The 27,156-nt window shown below is 38.5% G+C and overlaps 1 protein-coding gene across 2 annotated transcripts in view; it reads right to left on the bottom strand.

Annotated features, from left to right (window-relative positions):
- The window catches only part of ALKBH8 (alkB homolog 8, tRNA methyltransferase), a 120,300-nt gene that overhangs the window by 76,260 nt on the left and 16,884 nt on the right, over window positions 1-27,156 (bottom strand). Inside the window, exons 4-7 of one of the 2 annotated variants that reach the window (XM_006079173.4) lie at window positions 10,797-10,928; window positions 8,130-8,225; window positions 6,639-6,743; window positions 1,438-1,508 (exon numbers count right to left, since the gene is read on the bottom strand). In XM_006079173.4, the coding sequence (XP_006079235.3) occupies window positions 1,438-1,508; window positions 6,639-6,743; window positions 8,130-8,225; window positions 10,797-10,928 (404 nt within the window). The remainder of the gene's footprint in view (window positions 1-1,437; window positions 1,509-6,638; window positions 6,744-8,129; window positions 8,226-10,796; window positions 10,929-27,156) is intronic. The other variant, XM_044929780.2, reaches the window with a different exon arrangement.

Raw genomic sequence — 27,156 nt, 5'->3', positions numbered from 1 at the left:
ACTGACTCAATGGACATGAGCTTGAGTAAACTCCGGGAGTTGGTGATGGACAGGAAAGCCTGGCCTTCTGCAGTCTATGGGGTTGCAAAGAGTCGGACACAACTGAGCGACTGATCTGAACTGAACTAAGCATATGCAAAAAATACTAGAAAACAGTATTTACATCCAGGAACAAGATAAGATTTTGAAACAACCTCATATTTTAAAGACTCTTCTAGATTTGAAATTTTGATTTCTATCTAAAACTCTATCTTCAGTTTGCATGAAATAAAGTGAAAATCGCTCAGTCATGTCTAACTCTTTATGACCCCATGAACTATATAGTCCCTGGAATTCTCCAGGCCAGAATACTGGAGTGGGTAGCCTTTCCCTTCTCCAGGGGATCTTCCCAACCCAGGGATCGAACCCAGGTCTCCCACATTGTGGGCGGATTCTTTACCAGCTGAGCCACAAGGGAAACTCGAGAATACTGGAATGGGTAGTCTATCCCTTCTCTAGCAGATCTTCCTGACCCAGGGATTGAATCGGGGTCTCCTGCATTGCAGGCGGATTCTTTACCACCTGAGCTATGAGGGAAGGCCTCAGAGCTTCAGTTTGCATGGATTGCTTTAAATCATGCTTTTGATAGCTTCTATAGCAGTTTAAGGGCTTCTCTTGTGGCTCAGCTGGTAAAGAATCCACCTGCAATGCAGGAGTCCTGGGTTCAATTCCTGGGTTGGAAAGATCCTCTGGAGAATGCCAAAGCTGCCTACTCCAGTATTCTGGCCTGGAGAATTCCATAGACTGTATATGTATAGTCCCTGGGGTCGCAAAGAGTAGAACATGACTGAGCAACTTTCAAATAGCAGATCAAATAAAGTACAACTATACTATAAAAATATATCAGTGAATAAACATGAACCTCTTCTTTATTTGTAAAGAAAACAACATTATCCATTACTGTTCAAAGTTTTTGAAGGGATTGAATCATTAAATATATGTGAACAAGTTTATCAAAATTCCAGACACATTTTAGTTTTATCTATCGACTGCAGTTACTATCTTTAGCCACTAGATGGCAATGTTGCTACAGTAAATCACTGTAAAATGGCTATTTCGGTTTTTTGTTTTTGTTTTTGTTTTTTTAAATTTTATTTTATTTTTAAACTTTACATAACTGTATTAGTTTTGCCATTTCGGTTTTACTTAACAAAAGCACCATGTATTTTACAGGGCTTTCCTGCCATCTAGTGAGCTGATACCTAAAACTCTGGACACCTAAAAGAAGAGACTGTGATAATTTCACATCCTATAAGAAATTAAATACTAATGGTGTCTTTACACTTCATTTTTAACTCTTAATTCATCTGAAATGAGAAATGTGAGAAATCCTATGAAAAGGGCATTGCATAAAGTAAGACATTTGCTGATAGCTAATAAAAGTGTTTGAAAATTTACCTCTGATCCCAAACTGAGAGAAATGATCTCATCCTCAAAAGCAGAATGTGTGTCAATATGAGCAGGAATTCCTGAGATTGAAGATAGTGTAACAGGTCACTTCACTTTTCTTTTTAGTACATTTAAGACATCTCTAAATATAGCCTCAAGGATTACAGTGAAAACATCATTTGATAAACAAGAATCTACTGTAATTTTAGGTAAAGGAAACATTTAAGATTAATGTAAATAAAATTAAATTTGTTGTTGCTGCTGTTGTTGAGTCTCTAAGCCATGTCTAATTCTTTGTGACCCCATGGACTGCAGCATGCCAGGCTTCCGTGTCCTTCAATATGCCCAGAGTTTGCTCAAATTCATATCCACTGAGTTAGTGATGCTATTTAACCATCTCATTCTCTGCTGCTCCCCTCTTCTTTGCCTTCAACACATTCCCAGCATCAGGGTGTTTACCAAAGAGTCAGCTATTCCCATCTGGTAGCCAAAGTATTGGAGCTTCACTCTCAGCATCAGTCCTTCCAAAGAATATTCAGTATGGATTTCATTTAGGATTACTGCTTTGATCTCCATGGAGTCCAAGGGACTCTCAAGAACCTTCTGCAGCACAGCAATCAAAAGCATCAAATCCTTGGTGCACAGCCTTCTTTATGATCAAACTCTCACATCCATACATGACTACAGGAAAACCAACGCTTTGACCATACAGACCTTTGTTGGCAAAGTGATGTCTCTGCTTTTAGTACACTGTTTAGGTTTGATGTAGCTTTCCTTCCAAGGAGCAAGTATCTTTTAATTTCATGGCTGCAGTCACTGTCCATGGTGATTTTGGAGCCCAAGAAAATAGTCTGTCACTGTTTCTACTTTTCCCCTTTTATTTTCCATGACGTGATGGGAACAGATGCCATGATCTTAGCTTTTTGAACGTTGAGTTTTAAGCCAGCTTTTTCAGTCTCCTATTTCACCCTCATCAAGAAGCTCATTAGTTCCTCTTCAATTTCTGCCATTATCGTGGTATCATCTACATATCTGAGATTCTTGATATTTCTCCCGGTAATCTTACTTCCAGCTTGTGCTTCATCCAGCTTGGCATTTTGTATAATGTACTCTGCATATAAGTTAAATAAGCAGGGTGACAATACACAGCCTTTCCTAATTTTGAACCATGCCATTGTTCCATGTCTGTTCTAACTTGCGTCTTGACTTGCATATCGGTTTCTCAGGAGACCATTAAGGTGGTCAGAGATAAATTAAATTATCTCTTTAATAATTTTCCAGTTTCTTGTGATTCACAAAGGCAAAGGCTTTAGTGTAGTCAATGCAGAAGTAGATGATATTCTGCAACTCCCTTGCTTTATGATCCAACAGATGTTGGCAATTTGATCTCTGGTTCCTCTGTTTTTTCTAAACCCAGCTTATACATCTGGAATTTCTTGGTTTACACACTGCTGAAGCCTAGCCTGAAGGATTTTGAGCACAAGCTTGCTCAAAGTGTGAAATGTGTGCAACTGTACAGAAGTTGGCTTTAGCATTGTCCTTCTTTGGGACTGGAACGAAAACTGATATTTTCCAATACTGTGGCCAGTGCTGAGTTTACCAAATTTGCTGACATACTATGTGCAGAACTTTAACAGCATCATCGTTTAGGATCTGAAACAGCTTAGCTGGAATTCCATCACCTTTACTAGATTTGTTCATAGTAATGCTTCCCAAGGCCACTTGACTTCACATTCCAGGATGTCTGGCTCTAGGTGGTTATCAAGGTCATTAAGACTTTTTTTTTCTGTGTATTCTTGCCACCTGTTCTTAATCTCTTTTGCTTCTGTTAGGTCCTCACAGTTTTTGTCCTTTGTCGTGCCCATCCTTGCATGAAATGTTCCCTTGATATCCCCAATTTTCCTGAAGAGATCTCTAGTCTTTCCTATTGATTGTTTTCCTCTATTTCTTTGCATTGTCCACTTACAAAGGCTTTCTTATCTCTCCTTGATATTCTCTGGAACTCTGCATTCAGATGGCTGTATCTTTCCCTATCTCCCTTGCCTTTCACTTCTCTTCTCATCTCAGCTATTTGTAAAGCCTCCTTAGACAATCACTTTGCCTTCTTGCACTTCTTTACTTTTGGGATGGCCTCCTGTACAATGTTATGAACCTCCATCCACAGTTATTCAGGCACTCTATCAGATCTAACTCCTTGAATTTATTCATCACCTCCACTGTATAATCATAAGGAATTTGATTTAGGTTATACTTGAATGGCCCAGTGGTTTTCCCTACTTTCGTCTATTTAAACCTGAATTTTGCAATAAGGAGCTCATGATCTGAACCACAGTCAGCTTCCGGTCTTGTTTCTGCTGACTGTATACAGCTTCTCCATCTTCAGCTGCAAACAATATAATCAATCTGATTTTGGTATTGAGCATCTAGTGATGTCCACATGTATACTCATCTTTTGTGTTGCTGGAAGAGGGTGTTTGCTATGACCAGTGCATTCTCTTGGCAAAACTCTGTTAGCCTTTGCCCTGCTTCATTTTGTACTTCTAGGCCAAACTTGCCTGTTAATCCAGGTATCATGTGACTTCCTAATTTTGCATTCCAATCCTCTATAATGAAAAGGACACCTTTCTTTTTGGTATTAGTTCTAGAAGGTCTTATAGGTTTTCATAGAATCAGTCAACTTCAGATTCTTCGGTATTAGTGGTTGGGGCATAGATTTGGATTGCTGTGATACTGAATGGTTTGCCTTGGAAATGAACCAAGATCAGTTTTGCACATAAGTACTGCATTTCAGACCCTTCTGTTGATGATGATGGCTTCTCCACTTCTTCTAAGGGATTCTTGTCCACAGTAGTAGATATAATGGTCATCTGAATTAAATTCACCCACTCTCACCCATTTAAATTCACTAATTCCTAAGATGTCGATGTTCACTCTTGCCATCTCCTGCGTGACCACATCCAGTTTACCTTGATTAAAGGACCTAACATTCCAGGTTCCTATGCAATACTGTTCTTTACAGCACTGGACTTTACTTTCACCACCAGACATATCTACAACTGTCATTTCCGCTTTGGCCCAGCTTCTTCATTCTTTCTGGAGCTATTAGCAATTACCTCCACTCTTCCCCAGTAGTATAATGGACACTTTCTGACCCATGGGGCTCATCTTCCAGATCAAAGCCTTCATGGATCACAGCCTTGTTGTGGCGAAGGTGACTGTGTAACTCAATGAAGCTATGAGCCATGCTGTGCAGGGTCACTCAAGATGGACAGGTCATAGTGGAGAGTTCTGACAAAATGTGGTCCACTGGAGGAGGGAATGGCAAACCACTCTAGCATTTTTGCCACGAGAATCCCATGAACAGTATGAAAATTAAACTAGGTCTAAACTAAAAATATAACTTTACATTAAAGCACCGTTGTGACTTGATTGTAAAATCAAGACTTGAGAGTCACTGCTTAACCAGGGCATTTCCCAAATCTCATCCCAAGATAGCTAACAAAGTCATTCTGACCTATGAATACTGGATTCCCAAGTACTTGTAGAACAAAAACAACAGCCAGGCATGAAAACTAATCTTATCAATATTTAAGATATGGCTTCTTTCACGAGTCTCTCAATCAACACTGCTGTGGTTTTTCAGTCACTAAGTCATGTCCATCTCTTTATTACTACATGGACTGCAAAATGACAGGTTTTCCTGTCCATCACCATCTCCCAGAGTTTGCTCAAACTCACATCCACTGAGTAGGTGATGCCACCCAACCGTCTCATCCTCTGTTGTCCTGTTCTCCTCCTGCCTTCAATCTTTCCAAACATCAAGGTCTTTTTCAACAAGTCAGTTCCTCTCATCAGGTGGCCAAAGTAATGGAGCTTCAGCTTCAGTACCAGTCCTCCCAATGAAAATTCAGGGTTGATTTCCTTTAGGATTGACTGGTTTGATATCCCTGCTGTCCAAGGGACTCTCAAGAGTCTTCTCCAGCACCAAAGTTTGAAGGCATCAATTCTTTGGCACTCAGCCTTCTTTATGGTCCAGCTCTCACATCCATACATGACTACTGGAAAAAACCATAGCTTTGACTATATGAACCTTTGCTGGCAAAGTGATATCTATGTTTTTCAATATGCGGTCTAGTTTTGTCATAGCTTTTCTTCCAAGAAGGAAGTATCTTTTAATTTCATGGCTACAGTCACCGTCCACAGTGATTTTGGAATCCAAGAAAATAAGTCTACCACTGTTTCCATTTTTTCCCCATTTATTTACTGTGAAGTGATGGGACCGAATGCCATGATCCTCTTTTTTACAAATATTGAGCTTAAGCCAGCTTTTTCACTCTCCTCTTTCACCTCCATCAAGAAGCTCTTTAGTTCCTCTTTGCTTTCTGCCATTAGGGTGGTACCATTTACATATCTGAGATTATTGATACTTCTCCCATCAATCTTGATTCCAACTTGTGATTCATCCAGTCCAGCATTTCACATGGTGTACTCTGTATATAAGTTAAATAAGCAGGGTGACAATATACACCCTGAAACTACATTGACTGAGTATCTCTCTTACTTGAAAGAAACTTTGCTACATTGTGAGAGTATATAAAGCTAGTAAGACACAATCCCTGTCTTTAAGGAGTTTACAGACCAATGAAAACTAAGCTATCACAAAACATGATAAATGCAGAGGGAAAAAATGCCATAACTTGTCACTAATAAAGCCCTCAATATCATTTGATTAGTACAAATATCAGATGAAGATGCTAACAAGTGCAAAAAAGTTAATAACCTAAAATTTTTCCATTAAAATGTCATCCTAGAATTATCTTCCACATTCTCTACAGAAGAATAAGAAGATCAAGATGATCTAACTAATTAGCCTTCTTCTTGGTACCTATAAATTATTTGATTTCTTCCATTTTACATGCTTTCTTTGTTTTTAAAGAAATCTTTTTCCTCTCCAAAAAACAATGCTGAGGGGGGAACAAAAGAATATTACAAATAACAACATGTCAGTCTGTTTACACTTAAGATGCAAATTCCTCAAGAAACTGAGTGTAAAATTGCAAAGGGATTAAAATCAACACAGGTAACGGACATAAGCAAATTACTCTAAAAGTAAATTTAAGCAAAAAAATAATATCTTTGATCTTAGGGAGCTATGTAACCCACTAAATTACGAAATTTATGACTGAAATTGTAAAAGAAGAAATACTCACCATGCCCAGGTTCATACTGGTTTATAGTCAATTGATCAGGTTTATGTTTAATGAATCCTTCCTTCAACCATTTCTCTAAAATGCTCTCACAAATGTCAGGAAGACCTGAAATCAGTAATGATAAAAGTGAAACATATTAAGTTATTTACTTTTCATGTTTAACCCAAGAATGAAAAAAACAGTCACTGTGATAAAAATCACACAGCTTTTAGTTTAGTAGTCAGATCCAAACATAACAGTAAGCTCACAAGCAAAAGAAAATAAAAACAAAATCTTAATAATCTTTTAAAATTATTTTATTAACTTTATCAAATAAAATACACAAAAGAATTTTGCAGACAACAATTTTGGTATTTTTTAAAGTAGCAATAAAATTATAAAATTTACTATATTATATGGAAACTAGCCTGACCAATTTCTTATTATCTTAAATTATTAATTTATTTTAAATTTAATTATTTGAAATTAATTCATTTAAAAAACATGTTTTTCAAAGTAGAACTAAGTTACTTTTATTGGGGTCATAAATGTTATTTCATGAGGCAAAGGAAATCCTTAAATAAGATGAAAGTCATAAAAATACACATAAATTGAATTCCAACAAAGACATCTACCAAAGGATTAATATCTAGATTATATGGTAAAATCTTATTACTAGATTAGACTACTCATTAGAAAAAACTAGCAAAGAAGATGAAAAAGAATTCACAGAAAAGGAAATAAAAATGGCCAATCTCACTAGTAATTGGGTATAAAGTTAAAAGTGATATTTCACATGCAGCTGGGGTAGGGGGTAAGGAAGTAAGCACTTTGTGAGAGAATGTTGGTATAGCTCTTTTAGGATGCAATCTGTCAGTGTCTACTGACATTTTTAAGTGAGCATAACTTTGACAGAATTCTAATCCAGCAGTTTCATTTCCCTTGAGCAACTCTTACTTAACAAATAAAGAGGTGTATACAAAGATATTTACTGCAGCACAACTTATAAAAGCCAAAAACTAGAAATAACCTAAATATCTAGCAAAAGGAAACTAACTGAATAAGCAATTACTGTATATTCAATAAAATGAAAACCTGTATAAGATCTCTAACATATACTGTGATAATGTGACAATATATGAATATATAATTCATGACATACAATATACTGCTACATGTTAACAACTATATACTTAAACAGGTTATTTGGATGTAAATTCATTTATAAAGATTGAAATAATATACACTAAACTGTTAACTGTATTACTTCTGAAGAGGTGTATGGGAGTAAGGATAGTGCTCAAGAGAAATTAAATTTAGCTTTATTTGTATGTATAACATTTTTAACACAAAACTACACTATTTAATCTAAATGACTTAACATTTAATCAACTGTTTTATATGTTAACATACAAATGACAAATGAAAAATAATCTCAACCATGATATCCTAATATTATATATTAATATTTTTTTCTGAACCAGCCCTTATTGTTTGCTAACAATTACTTACCCCCAGGTAACGGCTTATCTTTATCTACATTGTTGTTCTCATAGTGGAATTCATAGCCAAAATGCTTTACTCTTCTGTGTTTTAAGGATTTTTGAACTGTATCAAGAGAAGTAAACTATTTAGGAGAAAAAGAATTTCATTCCTTCATATATTTCAAAGTTAACTTTATGAATAAGGATTAATTTAGTAATGGTAATTTTTGTTAACTGCTAAACTATTGTCTTCAGTAAAATTGAACATTCTACTTCATATCTGCTATTCTTTTAAGTCTAAAATTGAAACAATCTTTTAAGGGTTTTACCCAATCAATTTGAAAAAGCTAAACATATACCCTGCCGCTCACATGACTGCTAATGATCCGGAAACAGAGTAACTAATTTGTAAATTTCTCTAGGACGTTCTTACTACATTATAATCATACAGTACTAAACTGCTAATTTCTCATTGTAAAAATTGCCTTAGAGTAGAGAGAACCAAATAAGACAATTTACATGTGTCCCTGTGTATCCCTGGGGAATTGGTTCCCTCAGATGCCAAAAACCAAGGAGGATTAAGTCTCTTACATAAAATAGCGCAGCATTTGCATATAATGTAAACATATCTTGCACATCCTCCAGAATGCTTTAAATCATCTTTAGATTACTTATAATACCTAGTACAATGTATATGACATGTAAAACAGCTGCATATACAATATATATGTGTGTGTATATATATACATTGGGCTTCCCTGGTGGCTCAGAGGTTAAAGCATCTGCCCGCAATGCAGGAGACCTGGGTTCGATCCCTGGGTCGGGAAGATCCTCTGGAGAAGGAAATGGCAACCCACTCCGGTATTCTTGCCTATAGAATCCCATGGATGGAGGAGCCTGGTGGGCTACAGTCCATGGAGTCGCAAAGAGTCAGACACGACTGAGTGACTGCCAAAATCCAAGGAGGATTAAGTCTCTTACATAAAATCGCGCAGTATTTGCGTATAACCTAAACATATCTTTTACATCCTCCAGAATGCTTTAAATCATCTTTGGATTATTACAATACCTAGTACAATGTATATGACATGTAAAACAGTTGCATATACAATATATATCTGTGTATATCGAAAGTTATGACCAACCTAGATAGCATATTCAAAAGCAGAGACATTACTTTGCCAACAAAAGTCCATCAGGTCAAGGCTATGGTTTTTCCAGTGGTCATGTATGGATTTGAGAATTGGACTGTGAAGAAAGCTGAGTGCTGAAGAATTGATGCTTTTGAACTGTGGTGTTGGAGAAGACTCTTGAGAGTCCCTTGGACTGCAAGGAGATCCAACCAGTCCATTCTGAAGGAGATCAGCCCAGCATCGAAGGGATGATGCTAAGCTGAAACTCCAGTACTTTGGCCACCTCATGCAAAGAGTTGACTCATTGGAAAAGACTCTGATGCTGGGAGGGATTGGGAGCAGGAGGAAAAGGGGACGACAGAGGATGAGATGGCTGGATGGCATCACTGACTCAATGGACGTGACTTTGAGTGAACTCTGGGAGTTGGTGATGGACAGGGAGGCCTGGTGTGCTGTGATTCATGGGGTCACAAAGAGTCGGACATGACTGAGCGACTGAGATGAACTGAACTGATACATATGTTGGGCTTCCCTGGTGGCTCAGAGGTTAAATCATCTGCCCGCAATGCGGGAGACCTGGGTTTGATTCCTGAGTCGGGAAGATCCTCTAGAGAAGGAAATGGCAACCCACTCCAGTATTCTTGCCTGGAGAATCCCATGGACGGAGGAGCCTGGTGGGCTACAGTCCAGGGAGTCGCAAAGAGTTGGACACAACTGAACAACTTCACTTTCATATATTATGAACTGCCAACATATTTTACCTTTTGGAACTTTCTAGAATTTTACTTCTTTTTCAGATTTTTTTCAATCCAGAGTTGATTGAATTCATGCATACAGAACCCATGAATACAGACAACCAAACATATGTGAAACAGCTTATTAATGTTAGCTCTACAGTTCAGTTCAGTCGCTCAGTCATGTCCAACTCGTTGCAATCCCATGGACCGCAGCACGTCAGGTTTCCCTATTCATCACCAACTCCTGGAGCTTGCTCAAACTCATGTCCTTCGAGTCGGTGATGCCATCCAACCATCGCATCCTCTGTCATCCCCTCTTCCCCCTGCCTTCAATCTTTCCCAGCATCACGGTCTTTTCCAATGAGTCAGTTCTTTGCATCAGGTAGCCAAAGTTCTGGAGCTTCAGCTTCGGCATCAGTCCTTTCAACGAATATTCAGGACTGATACCCTTTAGGGTTGACAATTTGATCTCCTGGTAGTCCAAGGGACTCTCAAGAGTCTTCTCCAACACCACAGTTCAAAAGCATCAATTCTTTGATGCTCTGGAAAAACATGACTACTGGAAAAACCATAGCTTTGACAAGATGAACCTCTGTCAACTCCACAAATGTTGGCTAATAAATATTCATCAATTTGGAGTTTTAAATTGATACCTATATATAAAAGCTACTTATTATTAATGCTCTTAAGAGTTGTTAGTATGACTTACCTAACAGTGGATCCAGAGCACTTTCAGTAATTTTGAGGAAATAGAATTTAATAAACCAAAGGAGAAGAAGACATTTTGCAGAAGCTTTTAAATATCAGATTTAAAGTTTTACTTACAATTTTGATTTTCTGTATCTTCTGTCCAGTTAACACTCTCCAAAAGCATTTTCTCATCCTCAGAAGAAATAATTTCTTCTATTACTTTGAGACCTGGAGGCAAGGCTTGAAGCCCCAACTCTTTCCACTGTGCTGTGGGAAACAAAATTAAAACAGTCACCATACAAAACTTAAAGTTCTCATAGACAAATAATTCTGTTCAGTTAGCCTTTTATCAGTTCACAAAACCCCTGTGAAACGGAGTATGTCCTGCTGTATCAGTAAACAAGGATGGCACAGTGATCAGCAATTTTGGGCCTCCAAATATAATAAACTGCTGAGCCCGGAGGGCGCCCAATGCCTGCAATCCACCGGCTATCAGCTGCTAGCAATCCCTACAGTGAACAAGGAACTAAGGATATAACAAAATCAAGAAACAGGATGCTGGAACCAGAGAGATGAGGTTCGTAGAAAGAAGGATTTCAGTAAATAAGTCCCAGATGCTTGCATCTTCCCATACTTAGAAAAGCACTAAATCCCTTGAGATACCTGGTTTTCCTTAATTAACAATCTTTTATGTTCAGACTACCTGCCCCACTTTGTTGCAAACTTTTCTATAACCTGACTGCTTCCCTCACCTCCTCAAAGCAGAGCTTTGAGGGCTACTTGAGATGCTGCCTCCTGGGCTTGAAGTCCTAAGAACTCCCACTGAATAAAACAACTCTCTACTTTCAGGCTGTGACTAGTTTTTTTAGTTGACACTTGGCTGATGGACAAGGGAACCAGAGTAGATTCCTCTTCTTCACCTGGACGCTACAGAGATCCAGAGCCTTGGTTCCTTTGCCCATCAGCCTGCTCAGCCAGTCCAGATGAATCTGGGTGAGTCTCTCCTGGTTCTAGGATTTCCCATTATTGGCTGATGATCCTAAGTTTTATTCAGTGGGGGAAAAAGTTATCCTCGAAACTTGGTTTCAAGACACAGGGTGGGATACCCTCAGTCAGAGAACTAGGAAGATTCTGCTCCAGCAGGGAACCCTCAGTGTTAAGGCACTGGGAAGGCTCAGTTTGGATACTGAGTAGATAGCCTCAGTTGAGAGACTTTGCTCAGTTAAACACTGAGTAAGGTAGGACTGAGCTATTAGGGGTAAGACTGACTTGTTGTTTTTCCTTGATTTGGTTTACCTTAACAGAGTGGCTCAAAATAAAATAAAAATCTTATGAGAACTTCTGAGCTCCAAAGGGACTCTTCCTTCCAGCCAGCAATGGCTTTCTCAGGTGACAGAAACGTGCAGGAGTGGTAGAGGCAGACCTCTAGGTCTGTAGGTGCACGAGGCTGCACCTACAGGGAAACCCACTCACATAATTAACAATCTGCTCAACCAGGAACGTGCATAAGAATGGGCCATTCCCCAATCTGAGCACTTGTGGAAGTCTTATACTTCACTGGGATACCCAAGGCACATAAGAGGGGGCGGAAACAACTCTGAGGCAAAACCAGAAGAGTAAGCCTTCAAGCAGCACATGCTGGTCTGCCACATGATCCTCATTAGCAATTTTATCTTGACAAACTGACTTCAAAATGGGAAACAAAGGTTTCAAAATAAAAGAAAAAGGAAGGACAGAGTTCTAGTACCCTAGCTGGGCAAATGTATGTTACAAAACTTACAAGTGTTTACTTGATCGGAAATTGGAGAAAATCTCGCCCTGGAAATTGAGGGGGCTCTTCACTGCAAACACAGTTAAAGTTAAAAGCTGGCTTGGTAAAACCTTAAACAAAGGGCTTTAGTTTCTTTATACAAGATGGTTACATCTCTTTTGCTTAAATTAAATTGTGAAATAGGCATGTTCCATTGGGGAATAATTCCCCTGCATGGTATTGTAAGACAAGGCATATAGATTGCCACTAAGAACATACTAACTGAATGTACTAACCAGCAGTTACTGAGCCACACAAATAAGCAAAAACTGGGAACTAACATGCGAGGGGTAATAAAAATAAAACTAGTGATTTTGCTTTAGTTTAACTCATAAACTCAGAATAGTCTTTGCTGAATGTTTTATACAAACCTTTAAAGGCATGATAAATTAAATTCTAAAATTATAGAACACAGAATTTTGTAAAATACATTTCAGTTCAGTTAAAATCTTGTCATTGATTTCAGTAACTTTAGGTGATAGAACTGTTCTTCGTGGAGCTAAAAACAAATGTCTTTCTCTTCTAAATCTCTAAAACCAGAATGTGAATACAGGCCAGAAGGACCTGAGACTGAGCCCAATGAACTCAAGCACATAAAACCTAAAAAAAGGAGAAAAAATGGCAGTTTTAAAATTCAAACCACTGGAAATGCTCCCTTAGCCAAACTTACAGATAACAAGCCTTAGTCATCTGAGCAAGCAATCTTAATGTATTCTGTTTGTAAACTAGTAAGTTTATATTGTTATATGTGGTTCATATCTAAGCTTTTAGTAAAGCCATGAGATCTCTAGTTTGCCTGTTTATGTCTGTGTACACATTATACATATGAGATATCTCTACTTCTAGAAAGTACTATCAAAATTAAAGTCTATAAAGAGTTCTACTTAATTTTAATAAAAAGCACTTACATTTAAAATGGAAAAGATGACTTTCAGGTTCATGTGAACTGGGAAATATTCACTATTAGGCTGATATCTGATATTGATGCTTAAGATTGTTGATCTAATTAAGACATGTTAAGATTATTGTACTTAACCTAGGTTTAATAAATAAGACCTTACTAGATCTCTTGCAAGAAAAATAACTTGACATGAAATAACTTTAAAGTAAAAGTAAATGAAATAAGAACTTTGGTATAAAAACTTTAAAGTAATTACATTTTAGAAATATCTACTTAAAATGATCTTTCCAGATATTTGGTAACTTAAAGTTCTAGAACTGTGTTAATTTAAGTGATGAAAGTTTATTAAATAGCTAAAAAGAAACTGAGACATCAATTACTAAATAGAAAAATTAAGGTAGTTGGAAATATTGTTGAAAATGTTTGCTATCACCTGAGATGTTCTCTATAAGAAAACAAATGTTTTTAAAAATTATCACTGGTGTTTATGCTTACCAATCTGTAGAATGCTTCCCTGATAGCTCAGTTGGTAAAGAATACACCTGCAATGCAGGAGACCCTGTTTCAATTCCTGGGTTAGGAAGATCTGCTGGAGAAGGGATAGGCTACCCACTCCAGTATTCTTGGGCTTCCCTTGTGGCTCAGCTGGTAAAGAATCTGCCAGCAATGTAGGAGACCTGGGTTCAATCCCTGGGTTGGGAAGATCCCCTGGAGAAGGGAAAGGCTATCCACTCCAGTATTTTGGCCTGGAGAATTCCATGGACTGTATAGTACATGGGGTCAAAAAGACTCTTGACACAACTGAGCCGCTTTCACTTTCACTTTCAATTTAAAGACTTCATAATTGCTTGTTAGCTTTACTAAAAATCAAAGCTTTAAGAGTTGAGGATTCTAATTTAAACATGTAGTTAAAGTGAATAAGAATAACACAGTAACATTTCAGTATACAATAAGAAGTAGAATGCATGATTTCAGTAAAGAAGGTATGAAAAATGGAATTACATTTTATTAAAAAAAATATGAGCTGGTTAATTTTATTTGGATGGAAAATGAGACACAGGATGGATGCAGAAAGTGATGAAAGATTGTGGAAACAAACCCTGAGGAAAAAGTTCTATACACAGTCAGGATTAACCACATTTAGACTGAAGTTGTTGAGTAAATGGACTTTAAGTGAGCTAGTACAGGACTGGAATTTAATTTGTTAAAAGTGCTCTTTTTATAATAGATTGTGTGAGTTTCTGCACCCTTAAATGATCTATATTTATTTTATTTTAATAGTTTCTGTGACTTTGGTTAAATAAATAGGTATCATTTCAGTAACCTATGATCCTGTTGTGCTTTAAAACCTTTATGATATTTCTAACAAACTTCCCAAATATCAAACTCTAACTAAAGCTCTTTTAGTCTCCAGCTAACTCTGGGATGGATGCTTTGAAGAAGCGTCTTTGAGACATCTCAGAGATGATTATTAAACTAAGTCTATTTGGTATTTTTATCTTCCCAACCCAGGGATTGAACCTAGTCTCCCACATTTTACACAGATTCTTTACTATCTGAGCCACCAGAGAAGCCGCAACTCAAAAACATTGTCAAATGATTGAAGATGAACTTTAGGTTGTAATGTATGGATAAATATCATTAATACAGATATTCCAAAATTTATATGACATCCCTAACACCTGGAATGTCCTGATATAATGTTATCAGTCATAATTGTAGTGATTATACTAACATATTATATGTTGCAGAAATATCCAAGTTTCCTAATTACATTGTACTCAATTCTATACTATGCTATTTTCAGTTTTGTCCTTTACAAACTATCATAATTTTATACTGTTTTTACACAATAAAGATTTTCAAGAAGACATAGAAAGAACTTTTAAGCAAATGTGTTTCTGATAGGCTTGATGCTACTAAATTGTATAACAAATTACAAACTGTAATGGAAAACCTGCTTACTTCATACAGATCAAAAGGAATCAATTACATGGGACTAAATGAACTGATAAACGTGATAAATAACTTTGACTTCAGAACATACTAACTTCAATCTGTTTAAATAAACTTTTTTTTTTTTATGCTGTGACTTACAACAAGTTGATAAAGAATGCCTTTGTAAACAAAGATAAAATATTTACATTTTTCTCTCTGCCTGCTGCTGCTAAGTCACTTCTGTTGTGTCCGACTCTGTGTGACCCCATAAATGACAGCCCACGAGGCTCCGCCGTCCCTGGGATTCTCCAGGCAAGAACACTGGAGTGGGTTGCCATTTCCTTCTCCAATGCATGAAAGTGAAAAGTGAGTGAAGAAGCTCAGTCGACCTTGCCAAGATTTGGCTTCTCCAGCTTGCCTTCCTATGGACTTGATGGTTATTGCAACTTGATTACAACTAGTTATACTAATAATTTGTTCTTTAACTTGTTCTCTGTTTCCAAATTATTTATATCTTTATCTCTCTTTTACACTATGACTTTGTCAATGTTACTAGCTACATTACTTATAAGATTTTTGTCTCTTACAGTATGTAACCAGGCATCCAACAAATGTAATGATGACTACATAACTTCAAGCAACTGGTCAAAAATGTAGTTCTATATGCCATCAATAATTGTGATAGTGTGATTCTAGGTGTGGGAGGAAGCAGGCAAGGGAAAATATCTCGTGGATCCTAATAGGTTAAAAGATAGAGGATCCAGAGAATCTTTTATTATCTGTCAACGAGTCTAATCTACTACCATAGTGGCTCAGACGGTAAAGCATCTGTCTACAATGCAGGAGACCCAGGTTCGATTCCTGGGTCGAACTTGGGAAGATCCCCTGGAGAAGGAAATGGCAGCCCACTCCAGTATTCTTGCCTGGAAAATCCCATGGACCAAGGAGCAGTGGCTGCACGGGAGCAGAAGGGCCTAGAGGAGCTATTCCACATTCAGGGTCAGGAGGGGCGGAGTTGAGGAGATACCAAGGTAAGGAGCAGCAGATGTGCTTTGCTGCAGCAGCCATGAAGAGATAACCCACGTCCAAGGTAAGAGAAACCCAAATAAGATGGTAGGTGTTGCAAGAGGGCATCAGAGGGCAGACACACTGAAACCATACTCACAGAAAACTAGTCAATCTGATCACACTACGACCACAGCCTTGTCTAACTCAATGAAACTAAGCCATGCCCGTGGGGCCACCCAAGACGGGTGGGTCATGATGGAGAGGTCTGACAGAATGTGGTCACTGGAGAAGAGAATGGCAAACCACTTCAGTATTCTTGCCTTGAGAATCCCATGAACAGTATGAAAAGGCAAAATGATAGGATACCAAAAGAGGAACTCCCTAGGTCAGTAGGTGCCCAATATGCTACTGGAGATCAGTGGAGAAATAACCCCAGAAAGAATGAAGGGATAGAGCCAAAGCAAAAACAATACCCAGTTGTGGATGTGACTGGTGATAGAAACAAGGTCCGATGCTGTAAAGAGCAATATTGCCTAGGAACCTGGAATTTCAGGTTCATGAATCAAGGAAAATTGGAAGTGGTCAAACAGGAGATAGCAAGAGTGAACGTCAACATTCTAGGAATCAGCAAACTATAATGGACTGGAATGGGTGAATTTAACTCAGATGACCATTATATCTACTACTGTGGGCAGGAATCCCTTAGAAGAAATGGAGTAGCCATCATGGTCAACAAAAGAGTCCGAAATGCAGTACTTGGATGCAATCTCAAAAACGACAGAATTATCTCTGTTTGTTTCCAGGCAAACCATTCAATATCACAGTAATCCAAGTCTATGCCCCAACCAGTAATACTGAAGAAGCTGAAGTTGAACGGTTCTATGAAGACCTACAAGACCTTTTAGAACTAACACCCAAAAAAGATGTCCTTTTCATGACAGGGGACTGGAATGCAAAAGTAGGAAGTCAAGAAATACCTGGAGTAACAGGCAAATTTGGCCTTGGAATACAGAATGAAGCAGGGCAAAGACTAATAGAGTTTTGCCAAGAAAATGCACTGGTCATAGCAAACACCCTCTTCCAACAACACAAGAGAAGACTCTATACATGCACATCACCAGATGGTCAACACCAAAATCAGACTGATTATATTCTTTGCAGCCAAAGATGGAGAAGCTCTATACAGTCAACAAAAACAAGACCAGGAGCTGACTGTGGCTCAGATCATGAATTTCTTATTGCCAAATTCAGACTTAAATTGAAGACAGTAGGAAAACCACTAGACCATTCAGGTATGACCTAAATCAAATCCTTTATGATTATACTGTGGAGTGAGAAATAGATTTAAGGGACTAGATCTGATAGATAGAGTGCCTGATGAACTATGGACGGAGGTTCATGACATTGTACAGGAGACAGGGATCAAGACCATCCCCATGGAAAAGAAATGCAAAAAAGCAAAATGGCTGTCTGGGGAGGCCTTACAAATAGCTGGGAAAAGAAGAGAAGCGAAAAGCAAAGGAGAAAAGGAAAGATATAAGCATCTGAATGCAGAGTACCAAAAAATAGCAAGAAGAGATTAAGAAAGCCTTCCTCAGGGATCAAGGCAAAGAAATAGAGGAAAACAACAGAATGGGGAAGACTAGAGATCTCTTCAAGAAAATTAGAGATACCAAGGGAATATTTCAGGCAAAGATGGGCTCGATAAAGGACAGAAATGATATGGACCTAACAGAAGCAGAAGATATTAAGAAGTAGTGGCAGGAATACACAGAAGAACTGGACAAAAAAGATCTTCATGACCCAGATAATCACGATGGTGTGATCACTCACCTAGAGCCAAACATCCTGGAATGTGAAGTCAAGTGGGCCTTAGAAGGCATCACTACAAACAAAGCTAGTGGAGGTAATGGAATTCCAGTTGAGCTATTTCAAATCCTGAAAGATGATGCTGTGAAAGTGCTGCACTCAATATACCAGCAAATTTGGAAAACTCAGCAGTGGCCACAGGACTGGAAAAGGTCAGTTTTCATTCCAATCCCAAAGAAAGGTAATGCCAAAGAATGCTCAAAGTACCACACAATTGCACTCATCTCACATGCTAGTAAAGTAATGCTCAAAATTCTCCAAGCCAGGCTTCAGCAATATGTGAACTGTGAACTTCCAGATGTTCAAGCTGGTTTTAGAAAAGGCAGAGGAACCAGAGATCAAATTGCCAACATCTGCTGGATCAAGGAAAAAGCAAGAGAGTTCCAGAAAAACATCTATTTCTGCTTTATTGACTATGCCAAAGCCTTTGACTGTGTGGATCACAATAAACTGTGGAAAATTCTGAAAGAGATGGGAATACCAGACCACCTGACCTGCCTCTTGAGAAACCTCTATGCAGGTCAGGAAGCAACAGTTAGAACTGGACATGGAACAACAGACTGGTTCCAAATAGGAAAAGGAGTACGTCAAGGCTGTATATTGTCACCCTGCTTATTTAACTTATATGCAGAGTACATCATGAGAAATGCTGGCTGGGAGAAGCACAAACTGGAATCAAGATTGATGGGAGAAATATCAATAACCTCAGATTTGCAGATGACACCCTTATGGCAGAAAGTGAAGAGGAACTCAAAAGCCTCTTGATGAAAGTGAAAGCGGAGAGGGAAAAAGTTGGCTTAAAGCTCAACATTCAGGAAACGAAGATCATGGCATCTGGTCCCATCACTTCATGGGAAATAGATGGGGAAACAGTGGAAACAGTGTCAGACTTTATTTTTCTGGGCTCCAAAATCACTGTAGATGGTGACTGCAGCCATGAAATAAAAAGATGCTTCTTACTCCTTGGAAGAAAAGTTATGACCAACCTAGATAGCATACTGAAAAGCAGATACATTACTTTGCCAACAAAGGTCCATCTAGTCAAGGCTATGGTTTTTCCAGTGGTCATGTACGGATGTGAGAGGTGGACTGTGAAGAAAGCTGAGCACCAAAGAATTGATGCTTTCGAACTGTGGTGTTGGAGAAGACTCTTTGAGAGTTCCTTGGACTGCAAGGAGACCCAACCAGTCCATTCTGAAGGAGATCAGCCCTGGGATTTCTTTGGAAGGAATGATGCTAAAGCTGAAACTCCAATACTTTGGCCACCTGATGCGAAGAGTTGACTCACTGGAAAAGACCCTGATGCTGGGAGGGATTGGGGGCGGGAGGAGAAGGGGATGACAGAGGATGAGATGGCTGGATGGCATCACTGACTTGATGGACGTCAGTCTGAGTGAACTCCGGGAGTTGGTGATGGACAGGGAGGCCTGGCGTGCTGTGATTCATGGGGTCGAAAGAGTTGGACACGACTGAGCAACTGAACTGAACTGAACTGAGTCTAATCTAGAAATTACCAGAAGTGGCATATCAACAAGAAAGCACTTTGGTCCAATCTGGGATGATCCGCCAAGTACCATAGGACAAAAAATAGTCATGAAATGTCTCTCAAATATTGGTCAAATTTCCAACCGTGGGCAGGGACTGTGAAATGGGAGTATTTCCTGCCATATCAGTAATCAAGGATATAAAAACCATCAGTGATTTCTTGCCTCCAAATGTAAACTGCTGAGCCCAGAGGGCACCCAAAAGAGAGGACAATGCCTTCAATACAGCAACTGTCAGCTGTCACCACTCCCTATGCTGAATGAAGAACTAAGCATATAATAAAATCAAGAAACAGGGGGTGGTCCCAAGATGGCAGAGGAACAGGATGGGGAGACCACTTTCTCCCCCACAAATTCATCAAAAGATCATTTGAATATGGAGAAACTTCCACAAAACAACTTCTCAACACTGGCAAAGGACACCAGACACCCATAAAGGTAGGCCAACGTCTTCACAAGGAGGTAGGACAAAAGATAAAAGATGAAAACAAAGACAAAAGATTTAGAGATGGAGACCTGTCCCAGGGAGGGAGTCGTGAAGGAGGAAAAGCTTCCACACAATAGGAAATATTCTCACAGGCTGTCAGTGGGGAGCTGTGGAGTCTCAGCCAGCAGCATAACTGGAAAAAAAAAGAAAACCCGCAGAATACACGCCTAACCACAACTACTAGCAGAGAAGTGGCTCAGATACTCCCATCTGCCACCAGCGAGTGGGGGCTGGGCAGGGAGGCACAGGCTGGATCATCGGTCCTTAGGATAGACACCAGGTTTGGATGACCTGCGAACAACTGAGTAGGCTAATTTGACATAGCAACCAAATCTATGGGATCGCCACAGAGATGAAAAAAAAAAAAGGATGTTTCCTTTGTTATAAAAGGCTCTAACGCCACGTGGTAACACCTGGCGCACTCACAGAACAAAAGACTGCATCTGCATCCTAGCAAATACCAAAGGAGAGGAAGCTAGCTGCTATTTGGAGCCCTCCCTCCCAGGAGGCAGAGAGGCAGGTGTGCGACAGCCAGAGTCGCAAGGCAAGGGTCCGCTGCAATATTGGCCCAAGAGACTGCATCTTCCACCAAGCTGTAAACAGGCTGTCAGCTAACCACCTCTTCCTGGGATCCTGGAAGGTCCACATCCACCAGCAGTGTCACAGCCTGAGATCAGCTTCCCAGAGGAGACACACGGAACACCTGGGACTAGGCCCTCGTGGCACACACAGGAAACCAAGCAGCAGGGACTAGGGAGGTGGATAAGATGCATGGCCCACCTGGGACAGTGGGCTCGCCAAGCACTGGTCGCCTGAGCAGCTTGGACCTGGGATGAGCACTAAACAGACAGCCCATCTGGGCCTGTGCCCTTGTGGGGCACCCAAGAACCTGAGAGGCTTAGACTTGGGAAGTGCACAAAACACAGGGTCCACTTGGGACAGGACCCTCACAGAGTACCCTGGAGCCTGAGCACTGTGGACCCGGAAAGTACACCCCGCCTTGGGCTGTGGCAAACCCAGGGTGGTCCATCCAATGCGAGCATTGCCCACACATGCCAGCAGTATTTGTTTGCAATCTTCCTCCCTCTCCACAGCACAATTGAACAAGTGAGCCAAAATAAGTGGCCATCTTTGCCCCCTCATGTCAGGGCAGAAATTAAGACACTGAAGAGACTTGCAAACAGAGCAAGCCAAAATAAACAAAGAAGGGGTAGCCACCCTGGAAGTGACAGGTGCAACAAATTAAAACCCTGACGTTAATGCTGATACTGTGTATTTTGGGGGCAGCTATAGACCTGGAGAACAAGTACAAGCCAGAACACAATCTGACACAGAACTGAACCCACATTGCCCCCAACAGCTCCAAAGAAATCCCTACATGTATTTTTACTATTATCACTTTTCAATTTTTGAAAATTTGAATTCTTTATTACTCCTTTAACTTTCATTTTTATAGCCTACTGTCACCTTTCTAAAAAAAAAAAAAAGAAACTATTTTTTAAAAAACAAATTCCATACATATCCTTTTAATTTTTGTGATCAATTTTGTATTTTCTATATTGGATCTTTGGGAGTTTAACCTCTAGTCTAAGTTTTTAATCTTTGCTTTTTGATATTTATTATTAATTTTCTATCTTTAAGAATCTAATCTTCAATATCCATTTTCACTCAGGGATTTGATTACTGGCTTGATAACTCTCTCCCCTTTTGACTCTTCCCTTTTCTCCTCCTGGTCACCTCTATCACCCTCCTCCCTCTTCTTTTCTCTATATAACTGTTAATTTCTCTGGGTATTCCTAGCTGTGTAGAGGACTTAGGGACTTTATTACTGGCTTGACTTCTCTCTCCATTTTTGTCTCTTCCCTTTTCTCCTCCTGGTCACCTCTATCTCCTTCCTCCCTCTTTTCTCTGTACAACTCTGTGAAACTCTCTGTGTGTTTCTGGCTGTTCAGAGTTGTTTCACCATTAACCTGGGGGTTTTATCTTCTATGCTGTATGGATGGAGAAGTCGTGAGGCTACAGTAAGATTGGGAACAAAACCCAGAGGCAGGAGGCTCAACTCCAGAACTTTAGAACATCAGAGAATTCCTGACTCAGGGAACATTAATAGACAAGAGCCCACCTTAAAGACTCCATACCTACACTGAAACCAAGCTCCACCAAAAGCCAGTAAGTTTCAGTTCAAGACACCACACTAATTCTCCAGCAAAACAGAAACACAACCCTGAACATTAAAAGATGGGCAGCCCAAAGCCACACCAAACCCACAGACAACCCAAAACTACTACTGAACATCTCATGGCACTCTGGAGAGAAGAGATCCAGCTCCAACCACCAGAATACAGATACAGGTTCCCCCACCCAAGAAACCTTGACAAGCTACTGGTCCAACCCCACCCACAGTGAGCAGACTCCACAATTAAGAGGAACCACAACCTTCCAGAATACAGAAAGGGCACCCCAAACACAGCAAGCTAAGCAAAATGAAAACACAGAAATCTCCAGCAGGTGAAGAAACATGATAAAAACCCACCAAACCAAACACAAAAGAGGTAAACAGGGAGTCTATCTGAAAAAGAACTCAGGATAATTATAGTAAAGATGATCCAAAATTTTGTAAACAAAATGGAGTTACAGATAAATAGACGAGACAAGGATCGACAAGATGCAAGAAATGTTTAACAAGGATCTAGAAGAAACAAAGAAGAGTCAATCAATAATGAACAATGCAATAACTAAGATTAAAAACACTCTAGAGGAAACCAACAGTAGAATAACTGAGACAGAAGAGAGGAAAAGTGAGGTGGAAGATAGAATGGTGGAAATAAATTAAGAAGAGAGGGAAAAATAAAAAGAAATGAGGACAACCTCAGAGACCACTGGGACAATGTTAAACGACCCAACAGTTGAATCGTACATGTCCCAGAAGAAGAAGAAGACAAAAAGAAAGGGCATGAGAAAACACTTGAGGAGATAATGGTTGAAAACTTCCCTAAAATGGGGAAGGAAATAGCCAACCAAGTCCAAAAAACCCAGAGAATCCCAAACAGGATGAACCCAAGGCAAAACACCACAAGACACATATTAATCAAATGAACAAAAATTATACACAAAGACCAAATATTAAAAGCAGCAAGGGAAAAGCAATAAATCATACACAAGGGGATCCCCATAAGGATAACAGCTGATCTTTCAAAAGAAACTCTTCTGATTAGAAGGGAATGGCAGGGCATACTTAAAGTGATGAAAGAGAAAAACCTACAACCAAGATTACTCTACCCAGCACGGATCTCATTCAGATATGAAGGAGAATTCAAAAGCTTTAAAGACAAGCAAAAGCTGAGAGAATTCAGCACCACCAAACCAGCTCTTCAACAAATGCTAAAGAATCTTCTCTAGACAGAAAACACAGAGGTTTATAAAAATGAACCCAAAATAACAAAGTAAATGGTAATAGGATCATACTTATCAATAATTTACCTTATACATAAATGGGTTAAATGCTCCAACCAAGAGACAAAGACTGGCCAAATGGATACAAAAACAAAACCCCAATATATGTTGTCTACAAGAGACCCACATCAAACCTAGGGACACATACAGATTGAAAGTGAGAGGCTGGAAGATGATATTTCATGCAAATGGAGACCAAAAGAAAGCAGGAGTAGCAATACTCATATTAGATAAAATAGACTTTGAAATAAAAACCATGACAAGGGACAAAGAAGGACAGTACACAATGATCAAGGGACCAATCCAAGAAAAAGATATAACAATTATAAATATATATGCACCAAACATAGGAGCACTTCAATAATGTAAGGCAAATGCTAACAAGTATGAAAGGGGAAATTAACAGCAACACAATAATAGTGGGGGAATTTAATACCCCATTTACACCTATGGATAGATCAGCCAAACAGAAAATTAGCAAGGAAACACAAGCTTCAAACTATGCAATGGACCGGTTAGACCTAATTGATATCTACAGGGCATTTCACCCCAAAACAATGGATTTTGCCTTTTTCTCAAGTGCACACAGAACATTCTCCAGGATAGATCATATCCTAGGCCTAAAATCTAGCCTTGGTAAATTTTAAAAACTTGAAATTGTTTCAAGCATCTTTTCTGATCACAATGCAGTAACATTAGATAATAACTACAGGAAAAAAAAGCTATAAAAAACACAAACATAAGGAAGCTAAACAACATGCTTCTGAATAACCAACAGATCACAGAAGAAGTCAAAAAGGAAATCAAAATATGCATAGAAACAAATGATAATGAAAACATAACAATCCAAAACCCATAGGATTCAATAAAAGCAATGCTAAGAGGGAGGTTCATAGCAATACAAGCCTACCTCAAGAAACAAGAGAAACATCAAATAAACAACCTAACTTTACACATAAGCAACTAGAAAAGAACAACAACAACAACAAAACCCAAAGTTAGTAGAAGGAAAGAAATCATAAAAATCAGAGCAGAAATAAATGAAAAAGAAATGAAGTGGACTATAATAAAGATAAACAAAACTAAAAGCTGGTTCTTTGAGAATATAAACAAAATAGACAAACCATTAAACAAAATAAACAAAATAGACAAAATAGACAAGCCAGACTCATCAATGAAAAAAGGAAGAAGAATCAAATCAACAAAATTAGAAATAAAAATGGAGATATCACAACAGACAACACAGAAATATAAGAGCTCATAAGAGACTACTATGATCAACTATATGTGAATAAAATGGACAACTTGGAAGAAATGGACAAAGTCTTAGAAAAGTATAACCTTCCAAAACTGAACCAGGAAGAAACAGAAAATCTGAACAGACCAATTACAAGCATGGAAATAGAAACTGTAATCAAAAATCTTCCAACAAACAAAAGCCTAGGACCAGATGGTTTCACAGGTGAATTCTACCAAAAATGTAAAGAGCTAATACCTATCCTACTCAAACTCTTCCAGAATATTGCAGAGGAAGTTAAACTCCCAAACTCATTTTATGAGGCCACCATCACTCTAATACCAAAACCAGACAAAGATGCCACACACAAAAAAATAGAAGCAAACTCCAAGCCAATATCACTGATGAACATAGATGCAAAATCCTCAACAAAACTCTACCAAATAGAATCCACCAACATATTTAAAAGATTATACATCATGACCAAGCGGGCTTTGCTCCAGGGATGCAAGGATTCTTCAATATTCACAAATCAATGTCATATACCACATTAACAAAATTAAAGATAAAAACCATATGATTATTTCAACAGATGCAGAGAAACCCATTTATGATTAAAAAAAAAAAAAAAAAAAAAAAACTCTCCAGAAAGCAGGAATAGAAGGAGCATACCTCAACATAATGAAAACCACATACAACAAACCCATAATGAACATTATCCTCAATGGTGAAAAACTACAAGGATTTTCTCTAAAATGAGGAAAAAAGGGTGCCAACTCGCACAACTACTTTTCAACAGTTATGGAAGGCCTAGCCACAGCAATCAGAGAAGAAGAAATAGAAGGAATTCAAATTGGAAAAGAAGTGAAACTCTAACTGTTTGCAGATGACATGATCCTCTATATAGAAAACCCTAAGGATACTACCAGAAAATTACTAGAGCTAATCAATGAATATAGTAAAGTTGCAGGATATAAAATTAATACACAGATATCACTTGAATTCCTATGCACTAACAATGAAAAAACAGAAAGAGAAATTAAGGAAACAATCCCATTCACCATTGCAATGAAAAGAATAAAATACTTAGGAATAAATTTACCTAAAGAAACAAAAGACCTATATATAGAAAACTATAAAACAATGATGAAAGAAATCAAAGATGACACAAATAGATGGAGAAATATACCATGTTCGTGATTGGAAGACTCAATGTAGTGAAAATGACTACACTACCCAAAGCAATCTATAGATTCAATGCAATTCCTATAAAGCTACCAATGGTATTTTCAACAGAACTAGAACAAATAATTTCACAATTTGTATGGAAACACAAAAAACCTAGAATAGCCAAAGCAATCTTGAGAAAGAAGAATGGAACTGGAGGAATCAACCTGCCTGAATTCAGACTATATTACAAAGCTACAGTCATCAACACAGTATGGTATTGGCACAAAGACAGAAATATAGATCAATGGAACAAAATAGAAAGCCCAGAGATACATCCATGCACCTCTGAACACCTTATATTTTTGACAAAGGAGGCAAAAACATACAATTGAGAAAAGACAGTCTCTCTAGCAAGTGGTGCTGGGAAAACTGGTCAACCATGTGTAAAAGAATGAAACTAGAACACTTTCGAACACCACACACAAAAATAACTTCAAATTGGATTAAAGATCTAAATGTAACACCAGAAACTATAAAACTTTTAGTGGAAAATATAGACAGAACACTTAAACCACAGGAAGATCCTCTATGTCCCAACTCCCAGAGTAATGGAAATAAAAACAAAAATAAACAAATGGAACCTAATTAAACTTAAAAGCTTTTGCAAACAAAGGAAACTATAAGCAATGTGAAAAGGCAGTCTTCACAAGAAAATAACAGCAAATGAAACAACTGACAAAGAATTAATCTCCAAAATATACAAGCAGCCCATGCAACTCAATACCAGAAAAACAAATAACCCAATCAAAAAATGGCCAAATAACTAAACAGACATTTCTCCAAAGAAGACATACAGATGGCTAATAAACACGTGAAAAGATGCTCAACATCACTCATTATTAGAGAAATGCAAATCAAAACCATGATGAGGTATCATCTCATGCCAGTCAGAATGGCCACCAACAAAATGTCTACAAACAATAAATGTTGGAGAGGGTGTGGAGTAAAGGGAACCCTCTTACACTGTTAGTGGGAATGCACACTGGTACAGCCATTATGGAGAACCATATGGAGATTT

This window comes from Bubalus bubalis, chromosome 16 (genome assembly GCF_019923935.1).
Source record: "Bubalus bubalis isolate 160015118507 breed Murrah chromosome 16, NDDB_SH_1, whole genome shotgun sequence".
Taxonomy (NCBI): domain Eukaryota; kingdom Metazoa; phylum Chordata; class Mammalia; order Artiodactyla; family Bovidae; genus Bubalus; species Bubalus bubalis.
The sequence above is the reverse complement of the archived record's forward strand: the minus strand, read 5'-3'. Positions and strand labels throughout refer to the sequence as shown.